General features: G+C 34.4%; 1 protein-coding gene across 1 annotated transcript in view; it reads left to right on the top strand.

The window, feature by feature from the left end:
• Positions 1–21,201, top strand: part of CASD1 (CAS1 domain sialic acid O acetyltransferase 1) — a 52,398-nt gene that overhangs the window by 8,941 nt on the left and 22,256 nt on the right. Inside the window, exons 3-9 of the mRNA XM_017854968.1 lie at positions 1,873–1,969; positions 2,517–2,637; positions 11,903–11,947; positions 12,929–12,991; positions 17,926–17,970; positions 18,388–18,511; positions 20,073–20,287. Of these exons, the coding sequence (XP_017710457.1) occupies positions 1,873–1,969; positions 2,517–2,637; positions 11,903–11,947; positions 12,929–12,991; positions 17,926–17,970; positions 18,388–18,511; positions 20,073–20,287 (710 nt within the window). The remainder of the gene's footprint in view (positions 1–1,872; positions 1,970–2,516; positions 2,638–11,902; positions 11,948–12,928; positions 12,992–17,925; positions 17,971–18,387; positions 18,512–20,072; positions 20,288–21,201) is intronic.

Raw genomic sequence — 21,201 nt, forward strand, 5'->3', positions numbered from 1 at the left:
AAAAAAAAGGAGAGAGGAGAAAGAAAACAGAAAAGGAAAAGAAGAAAACCTTAAAGGATTAACACTTAGTTATTTACAACTTACAACTTTTTTAACAAATAGAAGTGTTGCTAACTTTTAACTTGGTTTAATAGATTTAAAGAGAAATGCTATAAATGTGGAATTTTGGCCTTAATTTTAAACATTTACTAAAGGTTTTAATAAGATTTTACCATGTGGCCATTATAAAAGAATACTACAAAATTGCTATTTGTAGAAAAATAACTTGTGTGTTTCCACAGTTCTGTTTTTACTCATCCTTAGTTATTTATATAGCTTAATTTTGTTTTTTAGAACTAGAATTAGTTTTTAATAATGGGGAAAATGAAGAACTAATTATTTGTAGTTTACTTAAAGACAGGTTATTAAAAAAATCTTTGAAATACAAAAAAACCTGCTCAGGCTGCATATATAGTTAACATAAATTTAGTAATTGATATCCTGCTTTCCTTAACCAGTTTCCCATCAATAAGATAGTGCAACATTTTAACTTTTCCTTCCTGTTCTACTTTAGAATTTATGACATAAGAAACAACAACACTTTCAATATTTATTCATACTTGTCTTACATTTGTATCATCTTTTGTCTGTATTTTGGCTAAATAATGAGTAACTAGATTGAGAAAAGAGATGTGTTCTTCTACTTTAAATATCTTTGTATCTTCCTTATCTCTACCCTGAAAAGCTCAATATCCTTTTAGTTCTGCAGTATTCTTCCTCCCAGACTCCTTAGCCTGACCTTAATTAAATGTCAAGTATAACTTGCTATTGACTATTAATAAAGAACTGGAGATTAAATAATATTTTATTATATCCCCATAATTAACCTAAACATCTCATTCTGCCCCCCCACAAACCCCATCCCACCCCATTCGTTTGACATGTTTGAGCTTAAATGCCTCCAAACTCTCTTTTAACCCCTTTGGTCATGTATATTTAGCTAATGTACAGTAAAATGCAAGACTCCATCTCAAAAAAAAAAAAAAAAAAAGTAAAATGTCTAAAAGTGTAGAGCGACTCTTTGCCTCGGTTTACCTGGGACTGAGGAGTTCCCTAGTTACGGAACTTTCTGTTTAAAACTAGGTCTCCAGGTATGCTGATGCACTATGTATTATAGTAGTTGAGTAGTTGAATAGGAAGTCATTTCCAAAGTCTTGTCTTTTATCCCTTAAACTTTTTTTTTTTTAATTAAATCAGATAGAGTCTTGCTCTATCACCCAGGCTGGAATGCAGTGACATGATCTTGGCTCACTGCAACCTCTGCCTCCCGGGTTCAAGCAATTCTCATGCCTCAGCCTCCCGAGTAGCTGGGACTACAGACGTGTGCCACCACATCTGGCCAATTTTTGTATTTTTAGTAGAAATGGGGTTTCACCATGTTGGCCAGGCTGGTCTTGAACTCCTGACCTTGAGTGATCTGCCCACCTAGGCCTCCCAAAGTGCTGGGATTACAGGTGTGAGCCACCGCACCTGGCCTCCCTTAAACTTTGCTTTCTCAGCTAGAAGTAGGAGTGATATTCAGATGTAAAGGCTAATTTAAGGTTGAGATGATGTCCCGGGAAAGAAAACCTGAAGCAGAAGGAACTGCCAAAGCAGGGAACGTATCATTTAGGAGTTAGGTGAAGTATAAGCCATCAGTGGCTCTTGTCCTCTTGAATATTAATGTATTAATATTTACCATGTTTCTCCTGAATGGGAAATATGAACCTGGATGGTATAGTGAAACATAGAAAACTCTACTTTTTGATTTCAAGGAACTTATATAGGGTCAAGATAGCTGATGTGTAAAATTTTAACTATTGTTTACAACACTGTTGTGTTTAACTGTTTTAGGCAATGATTCATGTGAATACCTTCTCTCAAGTGGCAGATTTCTTGGAGAGAAAGTTTGGCAGCCTCACAGCTGTATGATGCATAAATACAAAATCAGGTAACATTTCTTCATTTTGTTGTTTTACTTTTTAGGATGGGTCTTAATATGTAGTGGAGAGGGGTTGATGAAGCAGTACTTTTCTTCTCTATGCTGGGGTAGAGACTTGCTGACTGTGTGTAGGGCTGATTGCAAATGAAGATTTCCCTGCTCCCTAAAGTTTTAGGGAAAGGCTTTGGCCAATGTGCTTTATCTCAGGTGAGAGATAACTAGGCCTAAGGCAATAATCCTTGAGCAAAAGACTCTTGCTGTGGCACCTGGATACTTATCTTAATGGAGTTATTCTAAGGATTAAGAGATAATAGATATAAAGCACCAAATACAGTTAGAATACATCTTAAACATGTAATGAATTGAGCTATTACAGAGAGTTAACTGGTCATAGGTACATGGAGTGGTAAGTTAAACAAACCTGGCCACCGGCTTATAAAGCAATATAATGGTATGTGTAACAATCCAGTACAACTTTCTTCAAAAACCATGCGCTTTGAAATGCCAGTATGGCTGATTTTACTTATTTTAATTAATTTTTCTTTGTTGCTTTCAGTGAAGCAAAGAACTGCCTTGTAGATAAACATATTGCATTTATTGGAGATTCCAGAATTCGTCAATTGTTTTATTCTTTTGTAAAAATAATTAATCCCCAATTCAAAGAAGAAGGAAATAAGGTAAAACTTGTCTATTCCCTTCTGTAGAGTTGTTTTAGAAGTTAACCAACTGAATAGTTATAGGAGGAATGTGTCTCTCCAGATTGAGTAGGAGCTGAAAAACTTTTACTTTGATTTTCAGAAAGGTTGGGGAAAAAGAGGGATGACTTGCTTTAATGAGGAAGATGAGAAAAGAAGTGGTGGCTAAGACATTGGCAAGCTTTTATTATAATAACCTAAACTTTTAGTTTTCAGAAGTAATAAATTCTTACCATGGAAAAACTTTTAAATTTCCTTAGAAAGAAGACAAAGAGAAAATATCACCCCTTATTCTCCTGTTAGTATTTTCCATACTTCTTTTGCTCATCTCTTTTAAAAAAAAAATACAGTAATCTTTTAATATGTGCAATTTTATGTCTTCCGTTTTTTCTTCGCCAACTTATTCATCATTATATAATCAACTTAAGTATCTTCTTAATGGCAACATATTATTGGAGTGGATATAACGTAATTTTATATAATTTCCCCACTTTTAAAGCTTTTTGTAGTTTTCTAATTTTTTGCAGTTAAAAAGACATTTTTAAATTACTTCTTTATGTGAAAACTTGCTTTTAAAATTATTTCCTTAGGGTAGAATCTCTAAAATTCAAATATTAGGTTAAATAACATGAACATTTAAAAAATTATTAATTATGCTGCAAAATTCTTTCAGTTTATACTAATTAGCAATGTATTTTGGGGCCTAATTTTCTGCAAACTTTCTGGCATTGGGTGATCATGCTATAAATTAAAACAGCAATGCAGTAGATTTCTGTTATTGATTTTGTTAGAAAATTTCTCATTTAAAAAATATAACTTTGAAAACTAACAAGGATTAATTTCTTTCTATAAATTAATTAGTTCATTATTTTTTGGTGAATTATCTCATATCCTCTGTTTATACCTTTATAAGTGATCTCAGATTCTAATCATTGTCTTCAAATACCATGTGATTGCGAGAGGGGAATAGCAAAGGGGGAAAAGTAGAGTACAAGAAAGTAGAGTACAAGAGTAGAGGGGAGTAGCTCATGAATTTATGAAAATCTGCCTGTGGTAAAAAGTTGAAAACTTAGAGGCTTCATAGCTAAGTAGTTTTTAACATAGTGATGATGATACCAGGTCCTGAATCTTTAGCAGCTATTCCATGTGAGAATGAGAATAATGGAAACAAACGATACAGTCAACTTTTCATTTTATTTGCGATCTGTGTTTTCCATTTGCATTTATACATATGAAATTGTAGAGAAGACTCAAAACTATTTAACATGAAATTATTACAATTTAAAGTGAAAATGTTTAATAAACTTTTATTTTTAATAGAGATGAGGTCTCACTATGTTGCCCAAGCGTTCTTAAACTTCTGAGCTCAAGCAGTTCTTCCACCTTGACCTCCCAAAGTGCTGGAATTACAGGCGTGAGCCACTGTGCCTGCCCAGCCTTTAGTAAATTTTTGAAAAGTACAGAGATTTCTGATTACTATGAAGGTTTTAATATTTCTTGGTTTAAACTTGCATGACTTTCTAAAAATTCGAATACTCCCTTTGACAACAGGTAGTTGAAAAAAGCTATAATGGTTTAGTCTGCAGCCAAAAGTAGATACAGTATGGTACCTTGTTCCTGAGCCCCAGTTACAACACTTAGGTTTCCAGTTTTTATAGTCTAGGATGCCCAGTTATCCCAAGATTATCAAACGAGATATCAGACAAGATTAATTTATATGCATTTAAAAAGAAACTATAAAGATAGTGTGTCCCGGTCTTAAAGAGACAGTTTTCAAGAAAATATTTAATTCAAGCTGCTAGTGGAGCATTTGCCAAATTATATGTTACCTTGTCTCTGCACATCTTGAGGACAGAAATTACATATCATCATTATTATTTTTAAATATATTTCTTGTGCCTAGCATAATCTGGCATATTATAAAAGCTTATTAATTTTATTTAAAGCCTGGTATGGGTATGTCTGGGTAGAATAGGAATATTGAAGATAATTCTTTGTTTGAATTTGATTTCTTTTCTGTATCGAGGCAAATTTTTTAAAAAAGAGACCTTAGAGGTGAATTTTTTCAAATTATGCTTTGTGGGAAACTAGTTCTGTGAGAAGCTTTGGTCAAATGAATTTGGGCAGAGCTAGATATCGTATCTCCCTCTTAGATAGTTTTAATTTAGGCTGGGATATTAAAAACTTGAGAAGTCTTATAATAAATCCATTTTGTGTTGCTTCCAGCCATAGGGCTGGCTGGATACTCTGGGGGCTCCTCCTACATCAAACCAAGTGGAGCCTAGGTTTAAAAAAATACTGTCGATGGGCTGGGTGTGGTGGCTCATGCCTGTAATCCCAACACTTTGGGAGGCTGAAGCAGTCGGATCATGAGGTCGAGATGGAGACCATCCTGGCCAACATAGTGAAACCCCGTCTCTCCTAAAAATACAAAAATTAGGCCGGCCGTGGTGGCTCATGCCTGTAATCCCAGCACTTTGGGATGCCGAGGCGGATGGATCAACTGAGGTCAGGAGATCGAGGCCATCCTGGCCAACATGGTGTTACCCCATGTCTACTAAAATGCAAAAAATTAGCTGAGTGTGGTGGCATGTGCCTGCAGTCCCAGCTACTAGGGAGGCTGAGGCAGGAGAGTCACTTGAACCCAGGAGGTGGAGGTTGCAGTGAGCTGAGATCATGCCACTGCACTCCAGCCTGGTGACAGAGTGAGACTCTGTCTCAAAAGAAAAAAAAAAAAAGAATAGTAGCATTAAAGTTCGGAAATAAGTTTTAACCTAGAATTGTATACCTGGAATTAAAATTTCTGCGTTCTTGAGATGTATTATAGGACATTCTCAGATATATGAAAATAATGAGGGTTTACTATAAAATAGACTTAACACTAAAGGAATTTCTGAAGGATAAACATCAGGAATGATGGAAATGTTCAGAAAAAAATTATCTGAAATATAAGAAGCAATGGTTTAAGAAAATAGTAAACATGTATATAAATCTCAACAATGTATAAAATAATAATATCTTTTGCACTTAGTGAAAAGACAGAACTGAAGAACTGGCTAATAGCATATATATCAAGGGTAAATGATCACAAAGTGTTCTAATGTACTCTATGTTCTCTAAAATATTGTGTTTTTTTAAAACTTAAGTTAAAGATGCACAGTAAAACTTCAAGAATAAGGACCGAAAGAATAGAATTAGGCTGTATACATTTCAACCAGAAGAATAAAAAAATTAAGCAAAAACCAAACTCATCTAATGCCAAATATGTATTTATACACATGCATACACATGCATGTACCATACACATACATATGATATACATATACACACATATTTATATGTCTATGTAAAAAGCTGTTTTTACATATATTATACATATATGAAAAGCTACATATATGTGGCAGGAATAGAAATTAAAAAGTGAGATGGTAAAGCTGGGCGCTGTGGCTCACACCTGTAATTCCAGCACTTTGGGAGGCCGAGGTGGGTGGATCACGAGGGCAGGAGATCAAGACCATCCTGGCTAACACAAAAAATTAGCTTACGTGATGGTGGGCGCCTGTAGTCCCAGCTACTCGGGAGGCTGAGGCAGGAGAATGGCGTGAACCCTGGGAGACAGAGCTTGCAGTGAGCTGAAATCGCTGGAGTGCAGCTTGGGTGACAGAGTGAGACTCCATCTCAAAAAAAAAAGCAAAAAAGTGAGATGGTAAAAACATTTATAGTCAGAATACATGCAAGTAGCCTAAACTTGTGAGCTAAACACAGATTTTTCAGATTGCTCTTAAAGAGAACTTTCTGCTGGTTAAAAGACATACTTAAAATAAAAGGACATGAAAAGGTTTTAATTAAAATGAAAAGGATTCACCAGATAAATACTAAAGAAAGTTAAGTCATATTAGTATAAGATAAATAGATTTTAAGGCAAAAGCATTTTCAGAGATACAGAAAGTCACTTTCTAATGACAAAGAATTCAGATAACTAAGATTTTAAACTTGTAGGCATCTAATAAATTAGCCTTAAAATTTATAAAGCAAAACTATAACTGCAAGGAGAAATTGGCAAATTCTTACTCATAGTGGGAGAATTGCATACTGCTCTCAATTAATGATAGAACAAGCAAATAAAACTAGTAAACATACAGTAGACCATTAACATGCTTGATTCTATAACCTTATAGCTCAATAATTTATAAAATACACTACAATCAGGGAATATGTTTGTTTCAAGCACGCATGGAACTTTTGAATTATTTTTATTTTTATTTTTACTTTTTTTTGAGATGGAGTCTTGCTCTGTTGCCCAGGCTGGAGTGCAGTGGTGCAGTCTCAGCTCACTGCAAGCTCTACCTCCCGGGTTCACGCTGTTCTCCTGCCTCTGCCTCCCCAGTAGCTGGGACTATGGGTGCCCGCCACCACGCCCAGATAATTTTGTTTTTGTGTTTTTAGTAGAGACAGGGTTTCACCATGTTAGCCAGGATGGTCTTGATCTCCTGACCTTGTGATCTGCCCGCCTCGGCCTCCCAAAGTGCTGGGATTACAGGTGTGAGCCACTGCACCTGGCCAACTTTTTGATTTTTAATGTGTATTACACCATTAAGCAAATTCCAGCAATATCAGAGAATTAGTGTCATTCTTTCTTTAAGTTACTTTATATCAAACTTAATCTGGTAAAAATTCTAGAAGCTTACAGTAAATGTTCTTAATGGTGAAATGTCAGACATATTTCCATTAAAATCAGGAAAAAGACAAGGATGTTCATTACTGCTGCTTCTGTTCAACATTGTATTAGAGATTCTAGCCAAAAAAGATAATCTAAAGATGTAAGGATTGGAAAGAAATAAACTTAGGAGTTCATATGATACAATTCTCTACATAGAAAATCCCAAAGAATTTATAGAAAATTTACTAGAAGTAATAAAGATTTTAACAAGGTAGCTGATTATAAGATGTACATACAAAAATTGTGATACCTCAACAAAGCTGTTAAAAATTAACACATATCTACATGCCAGCAATGTAAAGTTCTAAAGGCTTTTAAAATATATCATGTGCAATGGTAACAACAACAACTATATGTTACATAGGAATAAACAGCAAATGTGGAATATCTGTATGCAGAAAAGCCATAAAAATTTGTTGGAAGACAGTTCCAAATGACATAATTAGATGGAATATAATATACTGTTTCCTTGGATGGGAAGATTCAGTATTGTAAAGATGTCAGTTATTGCCAAACTGATCTGTAGGTTCAGTGTAATTCCAATAAAATCCTAACAGAATTTGTTGTGGAACTTTACTAATGTATTCTGCATTTTTTATAGAAGGGCAGCAGACCAAGAATAACCACAAGAAATCTGAAGAACAAGGTGGAAAGGATTTGTTCTACAATATCAAGACTTAATTTTACCTTGTAGTAATTAAAACTGTGTGGTATTGGTGTAGAGTTAAATGAATAAACCATTAGAATAAAATATAGAGCTCTAAAATAGAAACTTCCATATAAAATGACTTTAAAAGTAACAGAAATGCCATAGAAGATCCCTGGGGAAAGGAAGGTCTATTCAGTTAATGGTGCTAAGGCAATTAGCACATGGAAAAAGTTGAAATTGGATTCCTACCTCACACCAGCGAGTAAAATCGTTTTTAGATGGATGAGTTTAAACTTAAATATGAAAGTAAAAAATTTGAAACCTTTAGAAATAGAAATAAAATGTAGGAGAATATCTTCATTATCTCAAAATCATGCTGCTATAAAGACACATGCACACGTATGTTTATTGCGGCACTATTCACAATAGCAAAGACTTGGAATCAACCCAAATGTCCATCTGTGACAGACTGGATTAAGAAAATGTGGCACATATACACCATGGAATACTATGCAGCCATAAAAAAGGATGAGTTTGCGTCCTTTGTAGGGACATGGATGCAGCTGGAAACCATCATTCTTAGCAAACTATCACAAGAACAGAAAACCAAACACCGCATGTTCTCACTCATAGGTGGGAACTGAACAATGAGATCACTTGGACTCGGGAAGGGGAACATCACACACTGGGGCCTATCATGGGGAGGGGGGAGAGGGGAGGGATTGCATTGGGAGTTATAAATGATATAAATGATGAATTGATGGGTGCTGACGAGTTGATGGGTGCAGCACACCAGCATGGCACAGGTATACATATGTAACAAACCTGCACGTTATGCACATGTACCCTAGAACTTAAAGTATAATAAAAAATAAAAAATACATAAAAAATAAAGTAAAAAAAGGGAAACATCTCTTACATAAGAAACAAAAAGTGCTAACTAAGAAATAAAAGATAAATTCACATACCTTAAGATAAAGAGTATCTATTCACCAAAAGATACCTTAAAGAAAAAAGATAAGCTACAAATTGAGAAAAGATAATTTACAACATACATTCAAGAAATATCAGAAACTGCAAATTAATGAAAAAGATAACCCAGTGGACAGAAGGTGGGCATCAGGGAGTATGGCCAGGCATTTTACTGAAGTGGAAGTGAGATTTTTTTTTTTAATACCTACTATAATGGCAGAAATTAAATCTGACAATGGCAAGAAATATGAAAACAGACCAGATGTATTAGGCTGTGTACCAGGAGATGTCTTATAAACTGCTAGTGAGAGTGTAAATTGTTATAAATACTCCAGAAAATAATTTGCATTATCATTTGATGGTGAACATTTTTATGGCTTATGGATCTATGGAACAATTAGGGAAATTCTTACTCTTTTGTTAAGAGACATATCCAAGAAGATAACAATTAGTGCTTTTTATTATCTAGATAGTAATGTATTGTATCAGTTGACCTGTACTCTACAAAAATAGTAAATATGATATTTGATATTTATAAAAATAGTATTGATAAAATAAACTGGTATGTACAAATTTTTAAAGGCTAGGGAATGTTCCAGGTTATATCAGAGTAAGAGATGTGAAAACTAAATGTAACATGATTTTAATGGGATTGTAGATTAAAATATAAGAGCTATAGAAAGGATATTCTTGGGAAATAGGAAAAAATTGAATATGGACTATATATTAAATGAGATAATATTTTTTCAATGTCAAATTCCTTATGTAAGAGAGTGTTCTTAGGGGTATGTACTTAAAGAGAATATGCTTAAGTATTTAAGGGTGAAATGTTATGACTTCAGCAAAGGAGAAAAACTATAGAATATATATGTATAGAGAGGAAGAAAGGTGAAGCTGGTATAGGAAATGTTAACAATTGGTAAAAGGTTTTGGGCATTCATTTAATTCTGTCAGCTTTGCTGTAAGATTGAAAATTTTTAAAATTAAAAGTTGGAGAGAAAAGTGACAAAATTAAACAATATATCATTTAAAGATGCATATTTATGTGACAAAAACTATAGAAAGTTTTTAAAAACAAAGTATAAACACACAATTCAGGAGAGTGGTTTACTTTGGGTGAAGCAGGGAGTTAAGATAGGGAAAGGACCACATAGGTGGTTCAGTGTGTTGGCAATGCTCTGATTTGTATCATGGATTCATGAGTGTTTATTTAGTTCTACTGTGCTTTGTGATTTTCATATATGTGACTTTTTTGTATATATCAAACGTTATATTAAAAAAGGAAAAAGAAGAAAGAGATCGAGTTGCATTAACTACTCTATGCAAAGTAAGACAGAGAAAGTTCATGACATTATTTTTCTGAGGACACATTTTTAAAAGTTTGAAGATGCGGTAGAAGGAGGAAAACACCTGTGTGATTTTGTTTGACCCAGTATATCCCAGATTTATTTGACCAAAGAAACTTACCTTAAAGTTTCATTGAATTAATAGTCTCAAGACTCCTTTTGGAAAGTAATGTTTTAGAAGTACCAACAAGAACCTAAAAAGTTAACCTGTTGATAGAACAAATTTTGTTTCATGGAGATTTCAGTATAAATACTATTTGTCTGTTTGAATTAATGAAAACATTTCAATTTTGATTTTAGCAAGAGAATTAGTTTCTTACTGACCACCCTTACCCTTTCCTACCTAGGATTTCTAATTCTGAAAGGAATGCCATTCTTTATGTAGAACATTTGGTTATAAGAAGTTGTAGTGTTCACATTTCATTTTTTTTCTACAAATGGACTATTTATATGCTGTTTTCAGAGTGAAACCTACAATAACCTAGAGTCATGTTCATCCATTCCTGTCAGTCAGGGCCTATACTAGTACACTGGTGAGAATGGACTAGGTGTTGCTACACCAACAAACCGCTCTAATATCTTAACAAAACAGAAGTTCTTACTTAGCGTTGCGTGTCCTAGGTGGGCTGGCGAGAGGCTTTGCTCCACATAGTCATTTAGCCGTTCCTACTATTGGAATTTTTACTGTCTTCTAAAGTACCTTAGAACATTCGGCTTCCCTAGTGTGTGTATCAGTTAAGTTAGAGGCCAGAGAATTGCCTTGCGAAATTCAGCCTGGAAGTGGCGTATGTCACATGTATCCACATTGCATTAGCCAAAACTAGCCTTGTGGCTCTGCCTAACCGGAAGGGACTCAGGAAATGAAGGGAAGCAGTCCATTTCTGAGACAAATAGTAATACAAGTGCTGGGCACAGTGGCATATGCCTTGTAATCCCAGCACTTTGGGAGGCTGATGTGGGGGTGGATCACTTGATCCCAGGAGTTCGAGACCAGCTGGACAACATGGTAAAACCCCGTCGCTACAAAAAATATTTTTAAAAAATTAGGCAAGCATGGTGGCGTGCACCTGTGGTCCTAGCTACTTGGGAGGCTGAGGTGAGAGGATTGCTTGAGCCCAGGAGGCAGAGGTTGCAATGAGCCAAGATCGCACCTCTGTACTACATCCCAGGCAACAGAGTGAGACTTTGTCTCAAAATAGCAAACAAAAAACAAATCAAACAAAAAATAGTAATACTGGGGACTAAATTGGAATCCTGGCAATCTTGGCAAAAAGGTAATTTATATAGACATGTTTATGTATTTGCTTGTTTGCTGTTGAAATTTTATCTTTGAACTGTATCTTAGATCTTGAAAATCACATGTAGACAATTTAACTAATGTCACTTATTTTGTTATGTTCTGTCTCGGTTTTTTCCCCTTTGGGTAGAATTTTTAGGTAATTGAGATTTGGTGCTTAAAATAAATCAACAAAATATGCATAAAATAAAGCAGCTAAATGGGGCATTATTTATATAAATTTTATCTATACATTAATGTTTCTCTGTCTCCTTTTATGGCAGCATGAAAATATTCCTTTTGAAGACAAGACTGCATCAGTTAAAGTGGTAAGTTCATGTAATAGTAAGCTAGATGTTACAATGTTGAAACTATATTCTTTGGTTAATTGAACATATTAAGTGTATTTCAGTGTATTCTTGAGAGTAGATAAGAGTATTAGGATAGTGGAGTAAAAGTTTGTGTGAGTTGTTTTATATAATGGTCTCAAAATTTTGTTAGGAACGAATAATCTTGCACATGAATTCAAAACCAGTATGTGTTCTGGATTAATGTCCATAAAAGAATATATGTGAATTTTCTGAATTCCCAATCAGTGAGAATTCAGTGAGGATCAAGACAAAATGGCCTTGATGTAATGAAGTTTGCAGATTTTTATAGTTCTCTACATGCAAATACAAGTGGGACAAGGATGGCAGAAAAGAAAAAGAGGGGCAATGGGAATGTACAGAGCAAGGAATTGAAAGTTGTTTTCCTCCCTGCAGAAGTGATATTTTGACTGAGCCTTCAAAAATAAGTAAGAGTTAGGCAGGCTCAGTGGAAGAGTTTGTGAGCATTATGGACAGAAGGAATAGTATGTGCAAAATCCTAGAGAAAAAGGAGAACATAGAGCATTCCAGGAGCTGACTGAGTACCAAAAGGGAGAGCAAGGGTACAAGTAGCCGGAGACAAAGGCTGAAGAGACAGGTGGAGATCCTGAACCTTGTTAGCAATTTATAGTATTTTAGATTTTATTCTGAGGGCAGTAGAAAGTCTCTGAATACTTAAGCAGGGGCGTGGCAAGATCAGATTTAAGTTTTTAAAAGATTGCTCTGGCTAAAATGTGGACAGTAGGTTAGAGGAAGACAGAAATGGATTCAAGGAGAACTACTGTAAGACTCTTGCCAAATTAAGATAGGAATTGAAGTTGTGTTGGACAAGGTAGTGTTTTTACTTTTAAGTACTCTATAAGAGAATGTTAATGTTTATTCTGAATGGTGGAATTAAGAGTTTCTTTGACTTTGTCTTTACTTCTCACATTTCTCTTTTAGGATTTTCTGTGGCATCCTGAAGTTAATGGTTCTATGAAACAGTGTATCAAAGTGTGGACTGAGGTCTGTATTTAAAAATCCTAGAACTTTTTTTTTTTTTTTAAGCAACCAAATTTTAAAAGCCCGCAAGCATATATTTCTTCCCTTTACTCACTTGTCCCACTCTCCTATATTTTATACCTGCCTTCTTGATAGCAACTAAGCTGTGCTGCACTGATTTTAGCACTTTATTGAGAAGAGAACGTGTTGATCCAATATCTCTGCCCCATTATCACCATTCTAACCATAAAGCAGATTATGTATATACCAGACTTTCCATATTTAAAGTCTTCTGTTACTGCTCTAGTTCAGCTGTTTCAAACCCAGGTAATCTTCCCAGCACAGCGTATGTTCTCCTGTGAATTTTTCTGTTTTCTCCTTCAAACTCATGCCCAGATTCTTCAGGAAACTTTTGTTTATTTGTTTTTATAGCCTTTTTTCCCCTTTTATTATTATATTTGTGACCCAGTGGGCAAGACTAATATGTTTTAGCTCATCATGTTTGGAGATAAATTAGATGTAAAGGTAAGCATGCTATTAACCTCAGAAAACTCCTAAGTTCTCACAAGTCCATTTTACAATCTGTGTAGTAGTTTCCATACAGCCTTTTGTCAGTCCTTTAATTAAACCTGTATTCTTTCCCAGAGACATTTGTATTTTAGATGGATAAAACAATATTTAATTTTATTGACCTTGTTTTGTTTAATTAATTTCCCTGCAACAGTTTTTTGGTTTGAGATTTTTTTTCTTCACAATAAATATTTAGTATTACAACCACATCGTACAATAAATAGGCTTTTGTAGAATCTTGTGGGAACCTAGCTACCATTTCTAACCTTGTTTCTTTGAGCAAATGTTTTCCAAAAAACAAACATGTAGACAGCTTCTGGAATTCAAATTTCTGGTAAATTGAGGTCTACAGTGCATTTTGGTTTTTGTCGATATGTTTTTAAATGTCCGTAAGTGTAGAATTCTGTTCCGTGTATATTTGAAATGATTTAAGCATATGGTTCATATTTGTGCTGGACTGAAAATATATTTATTAAAGTAGTAGAAATTCACAGTTAAACATTAATACACTACAATTTATAAATCCTGCAAGATCACATAAAACCTTTATAGGTTATTTACTAACCTGGAGATATATTACATATCCAAAATTTCAATTCTCATACATTTGTTAAAGCTAGTTTTTGGAGCCTTAGATTCTGTTGTAAAACTCATTATGGTTGTTGAGAAAAAGGAAATATTTTATTTAGGTAGATGACCACATGGTCACCTGAGATTGATTAGTTGATGGTTTTCATTCACCGAGGAGTATGTGTGGATGTATCTATTTACTTTTTACTATTTCCATAATAAACTGCTAGATCCTGAGGATTTGGAGACTCACATTTTTGTTGTTAATGTACTATTGCCAGCTTTGTGCTGAGTCATAGTAATGTGGCTGGGAATTAGCTGCAGTCTCAGCCTTCAAGGAATTTGCAGTCTAGTAGATGGTGACTTACTGACAAATAACGACAAAAGAAGGCAAAAACTAACACAGAATTAAGTTCAAAGGATTATGGAAGCACCATGGATAGAGACACTTAGGATAGGAGGTGATGAGAGCATTGGTAATTATCTAAGAACATTTTATAGAGGAGATAATATTTGAGAACTATGAGTTAGGAAGAAGATACACTTATTAACTAGAATAGCCTTGTAGAAGCCTATAGGCGTAAAAGCAAAGTTGAATTGAGAGGACTCTAAGTAGATTGTTATTCCACAGATATTTCTATATTCTAGGCACTAAGCTAGACACTGTTGATATATTGGTTAACATTATAGAGATCTTCCCCTCAAAGAGCTAGATGAATAACACATATACTTAAGCAATGTGACAAGTGCTAAAATAGGAAATGTAAAGGGCACAACAAACAGGATTACAGAGGATAGACCATAAGTGTAATTTTTTTTAAGTTTTCAAAATTAGTTTTCAGATAAAGTGGTCATGAAGGTGAGTGTGGGGAACGAGAAGTGGGGTTATTTCCTGCAGAGGAAACAGCGTGTGCAGTGATGCTGAAGATGGAGTATAGCCTATTCAGGGACTCTCCAGCAGTTTTAGTGGAGCTGACATACAAAATGCTTCTTTATGTGTGTTGGTTTTGGGTGTTCTTTTCATATGCTTCATTTTACAGGGAGTTGACAAGAGATGAGGAAGCAGGTACTACATTATGAATGATATCCTAAGCCATATTGGGGGAGTGGATTTATTTTATCTGTTTTTTAACTACTTCTAAATACTTCAGGGTGTATTTTCTGAAAATAAGTGCATTGAATTGAATTGAAGTGGAGAACCATTGAAAGTTTTAAACAGGAGAATGATGTGATATAGTGGAAGAGTGGAAGGAAATTAGGCTGACTTGTAAAGAAACTGGCAGTTGAGATGTAATTCTGTAAGTGAATGGAAGTCGTTAAGTCTGAGCTATTGGATGGATTTTGGGAGTCTTGGTATGGATTGAGGTGATATTTGAAGTTATTTGAATGGAAGAAATTGAATAGGCAGAGAATTTAGAGATTCAAGAGGAGAGGGTTTATGAGGAATGGAATTATCAAGGAGATTCCGAGAAGTGGCAGTAAAAGGAGTAGGAAGAAAACCAAGGGAGGAAGGACTGTAAAATCACATACAGGGGAGGTAAGGATTTTAAAAGATGGATAGTCACCAGTGTCACTTTCAACACTTGCTAAGGTGGAATGAAGCTACAGCATTTGGCAATCCAGGGTTCATTAATGGGCTCACAGGAGAGTTTTAATGGATAGTGAAGCCCAAATTCAAAGCATAAGTTGAGGCATAAATGAGAGATTGGCATAGTGAGGGAAGTAATCTTTCAAGTAATCTGTTGGTTACAGGTGTGAGACAGGGTTGAAGGAAAACTTTTTGAGGATAAGGATGATTTAACACTTGTAGGTTGAGGGAAGGAAAGAGAGTGGAGGAGGAGGGCAAGATAGATACTATGAGAGTTGGAGGACATAATTCATGAATCATACTCCAGAAGTGAAAAGGGAGGGAATGTAGACAGAGGAAGGCATTAGCCATTGAGAAGAATAGAGACATACTTTCTTTACTCTCTTGTCAGAGGAAGGTAGCTGCGGGAATATAGAGAAGTTGTAAGAATGAAGGAAGGAAGGCAAGAGCACACTTGTCGGATGAATTTTATTTTCTCTACGAAGTTTGAGAATTAAACTTTATGCTGAGAAGGAGCGCACGAGAGACTGTATGTGGAATGTAAGGTTTGGGATAACCAGTGTAAGTTTTGGGAATGAGAAAGGCACCTAGAGATGAGGAAAAAATATTAAAATTTTGTATTCACTAAAATTCTTTAACAGTGTAAAATGAAGCATGCTAAACTGGAAATGGTCATATATCTAAAAGAAAATGGATTTATTTTGTTATTTTCTCTATTTTGTAGTATTTTACACAAAGCATGTATTACCTTTATAGTGAAAAAGTAACTCATTTTTTACATCAATCAATTTTTTGTTATTAAATTTCATGCTTGTTTTTAATTGTTTCTTGTGTGTATGATTGCAATATCAGGTCTTTGATGATTCAGAAGTCAGAAGACTTAAGTTCTGACTTACCTGGCAGGCCTCAGCAATATCCTATTAGCCATTCTGAGTCTGTATCTTTGTTTTATAAGAGATGTATAATATCATCTTGCCTGCCCCACAGGGTGGAAGGCAGGAATCTATATTACAATGAGATAAGAGAATGTACTTAGTAAGTTACTAAGTACTATATACTTGTTATGCTATATATAACATATAGTTACCTACAAATATAATTGTACTATAATATACTATTGCTATATATTATAAATAGCATACAGTAGTCCCCATTTATCCATGGTTAGTATGTTCCAAGACGCCAGCATGTGCCGAAACTATAGATGGTACCAAACCCTATGTGTACAATGTTTTTTCCTATACATACAAATGCATGATGAAGTTTAATGTATAAATTAGGCATAGTAAGAGAGGTTAACAGCAATAACTAATAATAAAATAGAACAGTTTTAAAAGTATCTCAGCATTACTATTTTTGAGCTTTGGGGTCATTATTGAGTAAAATAGGGGTTACTTTAACACAAAGATTGTGATGCTGTGACAGTTGGTTTGACAACTGAGATGGCTACTAAGTGACTAATGGGCAGGTAGCATACAGTGTGATCCCCTGGACAAAGGGAGCATTCACATCCCAGGAGGGACAGTGCAGGATAGCATGAGACTTTATCATGTTACTCAGAATGGCACATAATTTAAAACTTAGGAATTATTTATTTCTGGAAGTTTCTATTTAATGTTTTTGGACTTCAGTTGACTACGGGTAACTGAAACAGTGGACTCTGAAACCATGTGTAAGGGAGGGAGCTACTCTAATTTGTGTTTGGCGAAGGTTTTTAGGGATCTCTACTTGTATTTTTCTGCATGTGGTCTTTAATAATTATCGGTTTATTTTGTTAAATACGCATTGGATTTCACTTTCCCAGAAGATTGTTTTGGCACTGACCTTGTATTTTATTTAACACTTACGCTATGTACCCTTTAGGCTTCCATGATTACCTTTTAATTGACTGACATTATACACTAGTGCTTTACTCTAAGCATTTTACTCAGAGTTCAGAATAGTATTAGGTCGTGTTAGATTTCAATGGTGCTTTTTCTTAAGAACATCAAAGAATTAACCATCCAAATTTCTGTCATCCTGTATGTATATGTAGCATTACAAGATTTTAGGCATTGGATATCTGTCTTGTTATAACAATAATAAGTGATAATAATAACAAGGAATTCTAAAACTTAGAATGAATTTAGAAGGAAAACTTACATTTTAAGGAAAAAAAATTAAATGATGTTATTTGTATTAATTCCCTGAACTGGATATAATACTATGATAAAGATTTTTCTTCCTTTAGGATTCCATTGCAAAACCACATGTGATTGTAGCAGGAGCTGCCACAGTAAGTTATTATCTGTATTCTTAATGATTTTGTTTCACATTTAAGACCATGCTAAGAAAAAGTTAATTTGTATTCAGAATTCTTGATTGTACCTAAATTTTTAATTCTTCTATTATGATTAGATTGTTGAATTTTAATAAGATTGGAATGAACTTAGGAAACTTACTGTTACATATCAGCATTTTTTATATCTAAAATTGTATTCTTCTTGAATGTTATGCATTGAAAGTATAGTTTTATAACAGCTTTTCTAATTGCCTTCATGTATTTCATGAAATAATTTGACTGAATTTTATTATAATATTAAATAAAATGAGAAATAGCTAAAATAATAACACTTGTTACAATAGGTAAATTATATACTTTAATTGTTTATGATAAATGCTACATTAATGGATAATATATACTTCTTTTTAGTGGTCCATCAAGATTCACAATGGTAGCAGTGAAGCACTTTCTCAGTATAAAATGAACATTACCTCCATAGCACCACTTTTAGAAAAATTGGCAAAGACTAGTGATGTTTATTGGGTCTTACAAGGTAAGGAATGAGTAATGAAAAAACGTCATTTTGTGTATATTTTGAAGCATGGGTTTTATTATCTTCTTTTCAAGAAGCAGAATTACTGCTTTATGTGAGTTAATTTTGAAACAAGATTTGCAAGATTAGAGTACACTTGAGTTATTTGCTCTCCTTTTTCAAATGTAAGGAACAAATTAATAAATGTAGGTGAAAAATAAGAAATATCCTCCAAGGAACCTTAGCAGAATAGCTATAGAATGTATAACAAAAAGATAAGTCCTAAAGGCAAATGAGATGTGGTCTCTCTGACTTTTTTTCTTACAAAACATATTTATTGTGATTGGGAACCCGACGCACAGGCGCAGAATCATATTACCGTACCCACACCGCCCGAACCAAAGACCCCACCAAAATATATCTATTTCAACTAATTTTTTTTTTTTTTTTTTTTTTGAGACAGGGTCTCGCTCTCTTTCCCAGGTTGGAGTGCAGTGGCACGATCTTGGCTCACTGCAACCTCCGCCTCCCAGGCTCAAGCGATCCTCCCGCCTCAGCCTCCCGAGTAGCTGGGACTACAGGTGTGCACCACCACACCCAGCTAATTTTTTGTATGTTTGGTAGAGACGGGGTTTTGCCGTGCTTCGTAACATTAAAGTCATTAGAAGTAAATATACTTCACCCTGCTTCATAATATTAAAGTCATTAGAAGTAAATATACTTTTTTAGCAAGCAAAGGGTTTCTGAAAAAATAAAAATAATTAAATAAAATACACTTTTGAATTGACAGAATATGTTTAAATTTACACAATCTAGTTTATGCTTGGTAATGAAATTCTTAGTAGACATTAGGATAACTCATTTTAGGAATTTATTGAATGTTATTTAATGCCTAGCACAATATGAAATATCATGGATATTTTAGCAATTCATGCTTTTTGTCAGGAATTCTTATTATTTCCAAGTTGAATGTCAAAATGAAAGGAGTAAGAAAAATGGTAGTGATGATCTGTTCCATAATTCCTATTTTATTCACAGACTCATTGTTAACCTTTCTCATATTAAAATGAGGAAAAATTAAATTTAAGTTATTTATAGTAAGTGATAAGAGAATAGGCAGACCTTGAGCCTCAATAATGGTATGAACCTCCTAATGGTATGAACAAAGTTTACAAAATTAAGCAGTGACAAGAGAAAAAAAAGATGGGCAGCTATTTTTATTTAAGCAATCTTCTATAACTAATTTTAGATTTCTTGTTACCCATTATATCCCAGCATCCAAAATGTAAAACTCTTAAGACATGCTAGAGCATAAAATATTTCCCCAAATCTGTGTACATAGAGATGGGACAACAGTTCTTTAAATTTGAGAGGGATATTGCTTGACTCAAAACTTGAATATAAAATGGGAAATCTGTTGCAAACTTTGGGAAGCTTTATGTAAAAATGAATTATTAGGTACCTGGTATCATCTATACTTCTAAAAACAACATATGAAATGTGGAACAGCTAACGTGCATGATCACGATTTTACCAATAGGGATTTTTAAAATGTGTTTTTAAAAATGTGTCTCACATGCAGATCCTGTTTATGAAGATCTATTAAGTGAAAATAGGAAGATGATCACTAATGAGAAGATAGATGCTTACAATGAAGCTGCAGTCAGTATTTTGAATAGTAGCACCAGAAATTCTAAATCAAATGTTAAAATGTTCAGTGTTTCCAAATTAATTGCTCAAGAAACCATCATGGAATCTTTGGATGGCTTACATCTTCCTGAATCAAGCAGAGAAACTGTAAGAAATTTTTATATGTATCAGTAGAAGGAGACTATAATATCAATTGCTTTAAGCCATAAGTCATTATAACATGGTTATAAATAATTTATTTTATTGCAATCCTAGTGACTTGTAGTTATTCTGTATAGATACATCTAGAAATACTTTTGTTTTCTGTCATCTAGCTGACAGAAGTTTTGGTACGTTCTAAGAGAGAAAGAAGGAAGAAGGGAAATTAAACTTAATTTATTGAGTGCTAATCACTGTTAATATACATTGTCTCTCCTCAGAAGCATGTATGTTCTCAGCACACTCACATTTAAAAACTACTGCTTCTGTGTTCTCCTTACCTTAAACCTTAAGCTTATAAGATTAAGCTTCAATGAAGACTACACTTTTTAATGCTTAAAATAATTTTATTATTTCCCTATAGCGCTTCTGGCCAGGCGTGGTGGCTCATGCCTGTAATCCCAGCACTTTGGGAGGCTGAGGCAGGTGGATCACTTGAGGTCAGGAGTTTGAGACTAGCCTGACTAACTTGGGGAAAACCCATCTCTACTAAAAATACAAAAATTAGCTGGGCGTGGTGGCATATGCTTGTAGTCCCAGCTACTCGGGAGGCTGAGGCAGGAGAATTGCTTGAACCGAGAAGGCAGAGGTTGCAGTGAGTCAGGATCCCACCACTGCACTCCAGCCTGGGTGACAGAGAGAGACTCTGTCTCAAGAAAAGAAAAAAAGAATTCTTATAACTCTTCTATCCTAAGCATTATTCAAGATACAGAGTATATACTGAACAAATCCAAGTTGACCTATGGAAGGGGATTTAGGTTAAGTATGAAAGAGAACTACATAACTATAAATTTTAACAAACAGTGGAACAAATTATGTAGTTTTTTTTCATTAAGCAGTGGTTCTTAACCTTTGTGAGAGTT

Source organism: Rhinopithecus bieti, unplaced genomic scaffold (genome assembly GCF_001698545.2).
Source record: "Rhinopithecus bieti isolate Rb0 unplaced genomic scaffold, ASM169854v2 scaffold_39006, whole genome shotgun sequence".
Lineage (NCBI taxonomy): Eukaryota > Metazoa > Chordata > Mammalia > Primates > Cercopithecidae > Rhinopithecus > Rhinopithecus bieti.